Genomic DNA, 13591 nt, shown 5'->3' with positions numbered 1-13591 from the left:
AAAGAAACTAACAGGTTTGGAACAGCTTGAGAGCGAGTAAATGATGACAGAATTTGACTTTTTTTGGCTGGATTGTCCCTTTAAGGCTTTTCAATCTGGCATTATGGCCCAAATATATTATTGCTAGATTTTACTCCATTAAAAACTGGCACTTATTCAGATGAACCGCACAAAGCAATCACAGCAGAGTTCGTTTTAATCCAACCAAACCTGCCAAATGCGAACACGATCAGTGAAGGCAGCATTAACTTGCTCTGCATCAAGAGTCTTCTATATTTGTGCGTTTATTGGCTATTTTACAAGATTTTAGATTATTTTATCTCTGGGGTTTTGATGCAAGGATCTTATGGAAGCTTGTTTCCGCTACAGAATAAAACATTTTAAAAGATAATTGTGACTTTTTATCTCACAATTGCGAGTTTTAGGGATGCTCATTTCGATTAATTTTCCCAACCGACAACCGCGGCTCGTTAATCGATTATTAACCGTTAACTGATAAGAAAGATTATAATATTCGATTGCCATTAAATACAAATAAAATTGACGCGTATCTGTGACCCTTTAAAAAAATACAAACACATTTTTTTTAATCAAAGGGTTTATTTTAACGTGCAAAGTGCAAACAGCAGCATACAGAATAGATCGACAACAGAACCTGGATTTAACTTAGTTTAAATTTTCACGCACCTGCAGCATTTCTGACAGTGAGAGAAAAACAATAAAATAATACAAATAAAAAACAAAATAGGCCTACACTAAATATATTTTTTAAACTTAAATAATTAACAAATTAAGATGACAAAAAGAAAACACTGAATCCGTTTGAACGAAGCTTTCAAAAACTGGCAATTTTTTTTCCGTGAACAGGCCCTGTTTACACGAGAACGCTCGCGGGTGAAAACGTAAAAATATTTTATCAGATGTGCCTTTCGTTTAGACGGCGACGGCGTTTTTGGGGCTTAAAAACGCAAAAAAAAGTGAAACCACCCTCCAGAGTGGTAAATCTTAAAAACGCTCCACCGTCGCGTTCCCGTCTAAAGGGTAAAAACATAGACAGGGTAAAAACGCAAAGTCTGCTAGACAGTGAAGGCGCCGATCACCGGTCCATTGTCACCTATAGCCGCCTGGAGTGCATACTACATCGAATTTCTCACACTTTTGCGTCACCATATGCACGCAGATGCACATTCTGACTATATAACACAATTCTGACTATATAACACGCAATTCTGACTTTATATCACAATTCTGACTTTATATCACAATTCTGACTATATAACACAATTCTGATTATATAACACACAATTCTGACTATATAACACGCAATTTTGACTTTATAACACAATTCTGACTTTATAACATGCAATTCTGACTATATAACACAATTCTGACTTTATAACACAATTCTGACTTTATAACACACAATTCTGACTATATAACACACAATTCTGACTTTATAACACACAATTCTGACTATATAACACAATTATGACTTTATATCACACAATTCTGACTTTATAACACGCAATTCTGACTTTATAACAGCAATTCTGACTTTATAACACAATTCTGACTTTATAACATGCAATTCTGACTTTATAACACACAATTCTGACTTTATAACACACAATTCTGACTTTATAACACAATTTTGACATTATAACACACAATTCTGACTTTATAACACGCAATTCTGACTTTATAACACAATTTTGACATTATAACACGGAAATCCGAAATGTAAACTCGCAATTTTGAGAAAAAAAGTCAGAATTGTGAGATAAAAAGTTGCAATTACCTCTTTTTTTGTGTGGCAGAAACAAGCTTCCATAAGATCTAGAGTTGATGTGATGAACATCTTTATTCTGTCTTTTTTTCAGGGTCAGGGTGTGGTCAGAGAGTGGTTTGACATTCTGTCCAATGAGATCATCAACCCGGACTACGCGCTGTTTACACAATCTGCCGATGGTAAGTGACATCATCCCTAAAATGCAGTGTAGTTCAAATGTACGTCTCCCCTGTCAGGATCCCGCTAGCCAACTTCATATTGGTCAGCTGCTCTACTGAAATATCTTCCTTTCTGTCTGTAACACTCATCAGTTGATATGGACATAGAGTGACAAAAAAGTATAAAGAAAAAATAAGGATGCAATTCATAAAGTTCCCCTTTGAATGGGTGTGATATGGATTTGATTTTTTTACGGACATACAAATTCTACGGACATGTTTAGTTTCAATGAAAAAACATTTACATTCCATCCACCTCATTTTGCAAAGTGGAAGCTATTTTCTGTGACTTCCGATTCATTAGCCTTGAAGGATAACAAAATGCCTTTAAATGAAAAAATTATTTGTGCTACAAACCAGTGTGTACAATAATACATTTAAGAATATATAACACATAACAGTGTGCAATAGCAAGCAGCATGACAGACAGTTTTAGCACAGCTCAAATAACTGGAAGCGATGAGACCGGAAGGTTTGACAAATTGAAGTTACAAATCGCTCCCGCTCTTACGTTAAAAATAAGGAGGATAAAAATGCAGGAAAACCCACTGGATTGAACAATCACCAGGGAAGAGTCTGCTTTTACCATGTTGCTCTTGAAGAGGGAAAAGTTTGGAGCTGATCTGGCCCAGCAAGCAATTCTGCGTTTAAAAGACATCTAATAGCGTCCAATCACAGCCCGGACGTCTAGGCTAAAACAAGGCAGAATTTGGGCTGTCAGAGAAAATTTAATAGACGTCTAAACCACATCCAAAGAATAGACCAGTCATCAAATAGATCACAAAGAAATGAAATGAGTGAAGAAATGAAACCAAACACCGTGTAATCTCTGTTGACTTTGCTTACATGATGAAATATCATACATCTCACAAGTTATTCTGGCAAAAACGACATGTGATTAAATCCAAGGTTATTTTGGCTAGAAGTGTGTTACTCATTGCCGGACTATATCGGGTCTATAGTTAACCGAGACGGTGAAATGACGGCTTTTGCTTGCTGGGGGTGATCTGAGCCAGACGAGACAGAGAAGGCTTCTCTCAGTGTGGGGGAAAGCTCTTCGGTCTCTGTCAAAGGGCAGCTTGATGTTGTCTGAGGGTCTGAAGACCGTGAACTCAGCTGGGATTGGCTGAGGACATCATCATCACCCGCTGAGAGATGTGCCACACGCAGGGATTGGCTCGGACTCTTGAGCCTTTAAATGAATGACTTCAAATCAGCAAAGAGATATTGGCTAGTGGGAACCCGCCTTCAGAAGAATCATCTCCTCCGGGATTTATGCGGAAATAGATAACATTCCCGTCCCTTCTCAGATACTCTGTGTTGTGTGTTTAAATATTTATATATGTGTTTTGCATGTGTGTGCATGGATTATTTTTATTTTTCTTTTCATTTACAGGTACCACGTTTCAACCCAACAGTAATTCCTCTGTAAATCCAGACCATCTGAACTACTTCCGATTTGCTGGTCAAATCCTGGGTCTGGCTCTCTATCATCGACAGCTGGTGAACATCTACTTCACACGCTCCTTTTACAAGCACATACTGGGTAACACACTCCACTCTCAGAGTCACTCTGAATCAGCACATTTCTTTTTACATTGACTCTGTTTGTTGAACCTGTTCTCGCATGCATATGTGTACAGATGAGCTTGTATAGACATTATTGATACGCTTTAATCAAGTGAGTAAACTCAATACATGAGGGTTTGAAATTAACACCGTCAAATCACGAGCCAAACTGGCGTGTTACTTGTTATGTTTACTCTGCGGGGGAAGATCGTGTAAGCCAAATCTGTGCAGATTTAGATTATTAGCGCAGATTATTGCGCAGAATCTGCACATATCTGGCTTACTTGAACACAGACGTCACTACACAACACATAACGGTGCGCTTCATTTGCATAGAAGCAATAGCGAAGATTAAAAAGCTTTTGATTAACAGACATTGTTATTTTCCAACATCCTACATTTTTGGATGTTCTTTGTACTGTATTGATCTGTCTATCTAAAATACATTTTTGGTGATGAGGATGAAAGAGGAAGGGAGGAGATGCTGGATGACAGGATTTTGTTTGAATAAGTATAAGAATAATTCATATATGAAATAAATTTTATTATATACATAATATATAAAAAGCTGTGACGTAGTTAATCTGATTTATATACAGTATATATATATATCTTTTTAGGGTGCTAGTAGAAGTTCTGAATGGCTGGTAACTTAAACATTTAGTACCCTGATGGTCATTGTCATGATTACAAGCACAAGAATCAGAAATTGTCATATGCATCATGTACCCAATAAGCCACACACTGCTCAAGCCAGTGTTACGGTTTGTTGAGTGGGAAAAGTATGTGCATGTAAACAAGAGTGTCTGATACATGCATCACGAGTTAAAATGTGTTTTGTGTGTGATCTCTGCAGGCATCCCAGTGAGCTATCAGGATGTGTCGTCCATTGACCCAGAGTACGCTAAAAACCTGCAGTGGATCCTGGACAATGACATCAGTGACCTTGGCCTCGAGCTCACCTTTTCCGTGGAGACGGATGTGTTCGGAAACATGGAAGAGTTCCCGCTCAAACCAGGAGGAACTGCCATCCAGGTCACACAAGACAACAAGGTAATATACATATACATATTGTCATTGTTTTCAGTTAGAAGTGTCTCGGTTCTCTTTTATAGTCAAGTAAACTATATATATTTACACAGTGTATATGTGAGTCGAGAGAAATCCTGATTTGTCATTTAGAGCATTTATTTGCAGAAAATAGCAGTTGGTTAAAATGGTAACACTTTACAATAAGGTTCATTAGTTAACATTAGTTAACTACCGTAGTTAACATTAACTAAGAATGAACAATACTTCTACAGCATTTATTAATCTTAGTTCATATTAATTTCAACATTTACTAATACGTTATTAAAGGGGTCATATAATGCCATTTTTGTACAAGCTATTTTGATTCTTTAGGGCCTAAATTAAAAGTTTGTAATATACTTTAATTAAAAATTCTCATTAGTATTGTAAGAAAACACTCATTTTACCTGGTCAAAAACAGCTCTGTTTTCAGCACGCCGTTTCAGTGCATGTGTCTTTAAATGATAATGAGCTTTGCTCACCCCGCCCCTCTGCTCTGTGCGTACACCGTTTATAACACAATAACCATAACCTTGCGTTGTTCATTATAAACGTGGGATTATGAATTATATTGAGAACGTTGTACATAGAAAACATGCCGTAATGTACCCTGAGTGTAAACAGCCACATTCATCGTGAAGCGTGCAGCGATTTGCAAAGATTAATATAAAGGTCAATAAAACGTTACACTCACTTCTTCTTCTGGAGGTGCAGCAGGAACACCAATAGTTGGTACTGATCCTTTTTTCAGGAGCAGCTTCAGCAAAACCAGCTTTACTGATCCTCGTTTGTAAAGCAGTCTGGTGTGTGAAATGATTTACGCATTTGAAAGCATTGACGTTGATCGTGGGGAATATTCACTTCGAAAACAAACTCAGCCACTGTGTCTTCAGCGGTTCGGGTTTAGGAACATCAAAATGATGCTGTGTTCGTTATTACACCCAAGAACAGAACACCACAATCGCAGACGCCATTCTACTCATAGACAGTGCTCCAGCATATCAACAATGACGCGCGGACTATGATGACAGCTCTCTCACGAGCGAGGGCGGGTCTGTGTTGAAACGCTGCTGTCAATCAACAATCGTGGGAGGGGCGTCGATTTTGTGACGTCGATTTTGATTTCACAAAATCGAACTGCTTGATTTTAGATGGGGGAAAACATATAAGAAAATAAAAAAATAAAAAACACTAGATGGATTTTTATCATTATATGATGGTTGTGTACAGGCACTGCCAACACACATTTCAGTACAACCAACTTGTAAAAGTGCATGTACCATTACATGACCCCTTTTAAATCAAAGGTTGTATTTGTTAACATTAGTTAATGCACTAAACTAACATGAACAAACAATGAACAGTTGTATTTTTATTAACTAACATTAGCAAAGATTAATAAATACTGTAACAAATGTATTGCTCAGTGTTAGTTCATGTTAGTTAATTAACTAATGAACCTTATTGTAGTGTTACCGTTTTAGTGTTACTAAAAACATATTTGTGGCATGTCTAAATCAAACCTTTGGAATCATCTGTAAGGGAACATTGGGGTAAGATGAGCCAGTTACCAGGCTAGTTAATATTCATTCCATTTGAAGCTAGTCGTGTCTCTTTGTAACCATCACGCTTTAAATAATTTCCCTCATTAAAAACGTTCACACATGAAATCAAAGGTACTTTAGAAAAAAGATGAATTATAATTTTCAAAAAGCAGTTTAAATCATTTTTACATGAGTTTTTTTGTCAGTGGTATTCGTCCTCGTTGTAGTCGCCCAAGACTACCGAGTACAAAGCGCTGTCTCGATGGTGGTGACGGAGCGAGTGATGGTTTGATTTGTGCTGTTTCTGTGTGTGTCAGGAGGAGTATGTGCAGCTGGTGACGGAGCTCAGGATGACCCGAGCCATTCAGCCTCAGATCAATGCTTTCCTGCAGGGCTTTCACACTTTCATCCTTCCCTCGCTCATTCAGCTCTTTGATGAATATGAGCTGGTCAGTGGATTCCTCCTCTCATCTCTGCATGAGACTCCTGCAAAGATCTCTTTATATTCTCATGTTGCAGTTTTCATTTGGAGTTTCTCTCTGCTGTTTTTCTCTCCTGTGCTCACTAAAGAAAAACAAAAATCATAGTATGTTTTGTAGTGTGGATTAAGACGATAGAGCTGAGCACCAGTGACATCAGCAGGTTAATGAGTTCTGTCAAACACATCCTGTGTATATATAAGATTAATCCACAACATAAACATATTACCACATGCATTTGCACTGCTGTTGCTGTTGAATGCACAAGTAAACTGGAATCAAGACACACGTTTCTTAACCAGACGCGATGCGATTCCAGCGACAAGCGATTTGTCTAAACCAGATGTGACGCCACAAAATCAATTAAAAACCACAGCCAATCAGAAGAGTGTGTGGGCGGAGTCTCTCTGCAAGCGCACTGCACTCGCAAACAAATCAATCAATTATCACAGCCAATCAGAAGTGTGTGTGGGCGGAGTCTCTCTGCAAGCGCACTGCACTCGCAAACAAATCAATCAAAAACCACAGCCAATCAGATGAGCGTGTGGGCGGAGTCTCTCTGCAAGCGCACTGCACTCGCAAACAAATCAATCAAAAACCACAGCCAATCAGAAGAGTGTGTGGGCGGAGTCTCTCTGCAAGAGCACTGCACTCGCAAACAAATCAATCAAAAACCACAGCCAATCAGAAGAGTGTGTGGGCGGAGTCTCTCTGCAAGAGCACTGCACTCGCAAACAAATCAATCAAAAACCACAGCCAATCAGATGAGCGTGTGGGCGGAGTCTCTCTGCAAGAGCACTGCACTCGCAAACAAATCAATCAAAAACCACAGCCAATCAGATGAGCGTGTGGGCGGAGTCTCTCTGCAAGCGCACTGCACTCGCAAACAAATCAATCAATTATCACAGCCAATCAGAAGAGTGTGTGGGCGGAGTCTCTCTGCAAGCGCACTGCACTCGCAAACAAATCAATCAAAAACCACAGCCAATCAGATGAGCGTGTGGGCGGAGTCTCTCTGCAAGCGCACTGCACTCGCAAACAAATCAATCAAAAACCACAGCCAATCAGATGAGCGTGTGGGCGGAGTCTCTCTGCAAGAGCACTGCACTCGCAAACAAATCAATCAAAAACCACAGCCAATCAGAAGAGTGTGTGGGCGGAGTCTCTCTGCAAGAGCACTGCACTCGCAAACAAATCAATCAAAAACCACAGCCAATCAGATGAGCGTGTGGGCGGAGTCTCTCTGCAAGAGCACTGCACTCGCAAACAAATCAATCAAAAACCACAGCCAATCAGAAGAGTGTGTGGGCGGAGTCTCTCTGCAAGCGCACTGTACTCGCAAACAAATCAATCAAAAACCACAGCCAATCAGAAGAGTGTGTGGGCGGAGTCTCTCTGCAAGCGCACTGCACTCGCAAACAAATCAATCAAAAACCACAGCCAATCAGAAGAGTGTGTGGGCGGAGTCTCTCTGCAAGAGCACTGCATTTGGAACCACATAAGTTTAACATTAAAAATTAAAACTACATACTGAGTGACTGAAACAATCTTTGTCAAAGAATACACATGTTTGTTCACGCTGAGTTTACAGTTCAAACAGTTTTGTTTACTTTCATTTATTTTCAATTTCTAAGGTAAATTATTCATTGCAGCTTTCAGTATAGCTGCAAAGGTCATGCAAAATGATATTCAAACTCACGTGAAATTCTTTTAACATTAAATAAAGCACAAAATCAGTTCCCGAGATTATCATTGTCATACTTTATACTTTACATTTCTAAAATAGAATCAACGTCGTGGCTGGTTTGGACAAAAACTCAGATTAAAAGGTGGCTTGTATCGTGTGTCGCGGCACATCTGGTTTGAACGCGGTGTTACATGCTAGTAACAACACACTACAAAATCCTAAACAGTCTCTAAAATATTGATATTTTGAGAGAACTGTTTCTTTAAAAGTCTTAGGCCGTGTTAGAAATGCCTAAATCAGAGCCTGTGTGTGTTTATCTGCTGCGGATGCTTGATGGGATTGAATGTGTGTGTGTGTGTGTGTGTGTGTGTGTGTGTGTTTGAGTAGGAGCTGCTGTTGTCAGGCATGCCTGAAATCGATGTGATGGACTGGAAGAGGAACACAGAGTACACTAGTGGCTATGACCTGCAGGAGCCTGTGATACAGGTATCCCATCAGCACCAGCACATACACAACTATAATTCTCTTCCAAAATTGTAACAGTATATTATCAATTTTTACACATCGCAGTATACACATTTATTAATAGTGAGAACACTTGTCAGAGATAGCAACAGTAGTAAAGGGTAAATGGCTGAACAAAATAATTTTGTTGTAGTGATTAAAAACAATACACAAAAATGTATGAGTTCACAAATATCTGCTGTGTTATAGTTTCAGTGATTCTATAGCCCAGCCAGTTTCAGCCAGACTACGGTCACAGACTGACATGTGTGTTTGTTGCAGTGGTTTTGGGAAGTGGTTGAAAATCTCACTCAAGAAGAAAGAGTCCTTCTCCTACAGTTCGTTACAGGAAGGTACGTATCGATATTTCCTCATGCTGTGTTCAGGCACTTACAACAGGAATTGCTTGTGACACTTATAGGGTGCAATAGTTCCTTCCTCAAACTAAGCTTTAAGTTTCTCTCTCTCCAAATTTTCTGCCTTAAAAGAAAAAATGGCTGAGAAAAAGAGGGAAAAAATGGAGGAGGAGAATTCTTTGGTGTCACAATTTTAAGGATGGTTGCATATTTTGTAAATCCATTACATGCTAAATGTTTTGGTAATATATTTAAAATAGTTTATATATATATATAACTATTTTAAATATATTTATATTTATTTAATACATATATATTTATTTATACATATATTTATTATGTTCTTGATGTTGTGTTTGGGCTCTACTAAACCGGGGTTTCATACTTGAATGTTAAACACATTATTTCCCCATATTCTCCATTGTTGCAGCTCGTCTCTTCCCAGTCTGAGAATCTACTTCATTTTACATAAATCTTATTTTCTTGACATTACTGTGAAATATCGTTAACATATAGCATAGCTATTACAGTTATTCCCTGTTAAAATAGTGTATTTTAGTGTTTCATTTCCCTCCCATAAAACAATTAAACCTTGTTATAGCAGAAAAAAATCATGAAAATGAAGAATAAAAAAAGTTGTTTTTTTTCCCCTTTGCTTAAAATATTTTATAGACTACAAATACTTTATTTGTGAGGAAAGTCAATTATTATGTACAATAGTAATAATAACCCTCATATAATTACAAATGATGTAAATCCCTGATACAGTAATCAGAAAAGACTGAAAAAATGCATGAACATTTATGAATTTACCCTATTTAAGACTGATCTGAGTAACCGTCAGTTTAATAACTAACTCAACCAGGCCCCGCCCCTTTATTCTGCGTATGAATTATTTAAATGAAGAAAATTGTGTGTTCCTCATTTAAATAATTCAGTGGAGGCATTCAGGGAGTTCAGAAACAGTGACACTGATATAGAGAGGAACTGGAGCTTTGCACAGCGTTTTCAGGCTCAAACAGCAACATAATACTCCTTTTTCTTCGTCTATCAGTTCAAGAGTCCCTCACGGAGGATTTGCTTTTCTGATGGGCGGCAGTGGTCTCCAGAAGTTTACTATCGCCGCTGTGCCCTACACATCAAACCTACTGCCTACCTCGAGCACATGGTGAGAGTGAGACTGGAGCACTAGAGGGCACTGTGGCTCTTCTCCTGTTTCTGAGATGCTTTATAACATAGATGATGAAGGACAGGGACCAGGAAGAAAGAATAACAAAAAAACAAAAAAAGTGCATGTAATGAAACCAGTGTGACTCTCACAATGTAGCATCACTTACCTATCTCTCTGTTTTCACAGCATTAACATGCTGAAACTCCCAGAATACCCCAGCAAGGACGTCCTGCGTGATCGTTTGCTGGTCGCACTGCATTGTGGGAGTTACGGATACACCATGGCGTGACGCAGGCTTTTGCGTTTGCTGAGACTTCTGCTGTATGGACACACAACGCACACATGACTCGGTTCAGGGATTCTTCAACACTACAATTCAAAAGCCTTTAAATGTAGAGTCTCTGACAAGGACATCAGTGGAAAATAAGTTCATGACACTCCAGAGGCTGATGTGCATGTATGAACAGAAGTCCAGGTCACATTTCACCATCAATTCGAAATAACAAATTATATTTTGCATTAAGAAAATTGAGCCTTTTTAGGGCCTTTACGGTTAATTTTAGATATTCCCATTGCTGTAATAGTCATGTTTTCTGCATTACATCAAAAATCATTACTATTATACATTTTTTTTCTTATTAAAATCAGCATAAATTACCAAGATAGATAAATACTTGACTTTTTTTTTGTGTTTGTTGTTGATGTTTTTCCACAAAATCTAATTTGTCATAAAAATAGGCTATGAATTTAAATTAGTGCTGGGAAAAAATTAATCGCGATTAATCGCATCCAAAATAAAAGTTTGTGTTTGCATAATATATATGTGTGTACTGTGTATAATTATTTTGTATATATAAATACACACATATGCATGTATATATTTAAGATTTTTATTTATTTATATATAAATTATTTATATTTATATATAATATAAATTATGTATAAATGTATATACAGTATATACATGCAAATATTTCTTAAATAAATACATGCATATGTGTGTATTTATATATACAAAATAATTATACACAGTACACACATATATATTATGCAAACACAAACTTTTATTTTGGATGCGATTAATCGCGATTAATTTTTTCCCAGCACTAATTTAATTTATTTATTTTTTAATTTGTTGGTGAAATGTGACCCGCATATGTTCTTGACCGGTTTCATGAGATTCACTCTTATGGCCTGTTGGATTCATTCATGCAGAAGTCAGTTTTATTTTACGTTGACAACTGTATTCCAGGCTGTATTATTTCAGCTATTTGATGCTGTTTAACTCACGCCATGCTTCAGTTGTGTGTGTGTGTGTGTGTGTGTGGATGCATGTGAGATGGTTGAATATAGCTGATAAAGTCAACACATTATTGAAAATTGTTTTTCTGTTGCATTGATGTATTTGTCTCTTGTGGCACACTTTCACTTAGTGTTCTTGACTGTTTTTTTACTCTTATGATTATTGTGCCATATATATTTTTCATGTACTCAAGTGTATTTAGTTATATATGGGGTTGTCATCATAGTCCAAAAATTCTTTATTTTATATTTATGTCTAAATCGTTTCTGTGCATTTAAGTTATTCTGTAAAAGTATCAAATAATGTGTTTGGGGTGTGCCAAATATTCTCACCAACAAATCATAGTTTCCTCTTGTAAAACACGGACATGTCAAGAAATGATTTTGAAAAGGGAAGTCGGATCATTTTAGGAATGTACAATATCTTTACTATTGGTTGTGAATTAAAGTGAAAATGTAGATTTATAAATCTATTTATTCTAATTTATCATTATGATTTGGGATTCAAATTTGTTTTTGTACTTGTAATAACGGAGTAAACTGCACAATCTTTTGGATATTACAGGTGGGCATCAAAAATATTAAAGTATGGATTTTATTACAAATGAAGCTAACTATTATTTGTTTGTGTTTAACCATTTTAGCAGGTTTCAACAAGCATAATTCATTTCTATGACAAGCGATGACATTTTTTTGTAGGCCAACCGTGCAGTCAGCATCACCTGGTTCCCTCAACGACAAACCACTAGGATTTTTTTTTTTTTTATCTTTTGGATTATAGCAGAAACTAAGCTCTGTCCAACAAATGTTTTTGATTCTTACACGTTTTTTTTATTTTATTATTTTTTCATCATGATAATCTTGAACACAAACTTTAATGAAGTTTGATACAATCGGCAGAAGTAAAAAGCTAAACGTAGGCTATGAACGAACTAAACCATGGTCACATGACTTCAACATCACCATCATTAAGTTAACTTTCATTCTTCATTAAAAAAAACCCAAACATTTTCCCTGAAACCTTGCACGAGCACGATAAAATGTTGAAATTACAAGCTGACAACACAAGCTGACAGCTGACATTCTTCTCGGAGCAAGACGAGCAAAAGCTTTTTAAAAAATCAAGGTGGTTTTAGGATTGTTGTAGGATAATACATAAAAATATCTTGATCTTTCAGGCATTTAACCAAAAACCCATTGAATTTAGGCCGATGGAGCCAGAAATGCTAAAATGCAAACGGTCTGGGTTTTGGCCTACAAAAATACGTCACGCCTGCAGCGCTTCATTAGCCTGGAAATCCAGACCTAAGTCTAAAAGATTATTGGTCTGGCGTCGACCAATGAAAATCGGAAAGCTCGAGGGGCGGCACCAAACATGCATTTGAAAATAGCACTGCACGCAATTGGATAACACTACGACCAATCACAGCAATAAACCCCAGCTAACAGCGGCGCTAACTGGTAGATTAGATTCTTGCCGTATCCGATCGACAAAACAGCAAAAACGCCCTTCTTGCAAAGGAATGATTCGAGCACCGTCTTCTGTTCCTATTTTAGATAAAAAACCAAGTCTAACTCGTTCATTGTAGCGGCCAAAGCCATTTCAAACAACTGGTGTTCATCCATAGGCATCTTGCAATGTTCACTAATGACTTCGACGTCACAGCGCTGTCATCATCTTTAGCTCGCCTCTGGCCCGCCTCTATCAGATAACCCGATGTGATTGGTGCAGCTCAGATCGAGGGGCATTTTTAATGAGCATCATTACTCGACACCAGAGTAACTCACTGAGCAAATTCAACTTGTGCTCTCGCGAGAACTCTGGATTACCAGGGTAGCGCTTCATAGCAGTGATGAATATTCAACGGCACTAATAATAAACAGCTTTCATTAAAAACTAC

General features: G+C 37.6%; 1 protein-coding gene across 1 annotated transcript in view; it reads left to right on the top strand.

Moving 5' to 3' along the window:
• Positions 1-12292, top strand: part of hace1 (HECT domain and ankyrin repeat containing E3 ubiquitin protein ligase 1) — a 34811-nt gene extending 22519 nt beyond the window's left edge. The window contains exons 17-25 of the mRNA XM_079894108.1: positions 1881-1968; positions 3404-3553; positions 4433-4629; positions 6509-6640; positions 8745-8843; positions 9144-9214; positions 10272-10385; positions 10575-11035; positions 11493-12292. Of these exons, the coding sequence (XP_079750234.1) occupies positions 1881-1968; positions 3404-3553; positions 4433-4629; positions 6509-6640; positions 8745-8843; positions 9144-9214; positions 10272-10385; positions 10575-10677 (954 nt within the window). The 3' untranslated portion in view covers positions 10678-11035; positions 11493-12292. The remainder of the gene's footprint in view (positions 1-1880; positions 1969-3403; positions 3554-4432; positions 4630-6508; positions 6641-8744; positions 8844-9143; positions 9215-10271; positions 10386-10574; positions 11036-11492) is intronic.
• The last annotated feature ends 1299 nt before the right edge of the window (positions 12293-13591 follow it).

Source organism: Squalius cephalus (genome assembly GCF_949319135.1).
Source record: "Squalius cephalus genome assembly, chromosome: 15".
NCBI classification, from domain to species: domain Eukaryota; kingdom Metazoa; phylum Chordata; class Actinopteri; order Cypriniformes; family Leuciscidae; genus Squalius; species Squalius cephalus.
This window is presented reverse-complemented; position numbering and strand designations above follow the sequence as displayed.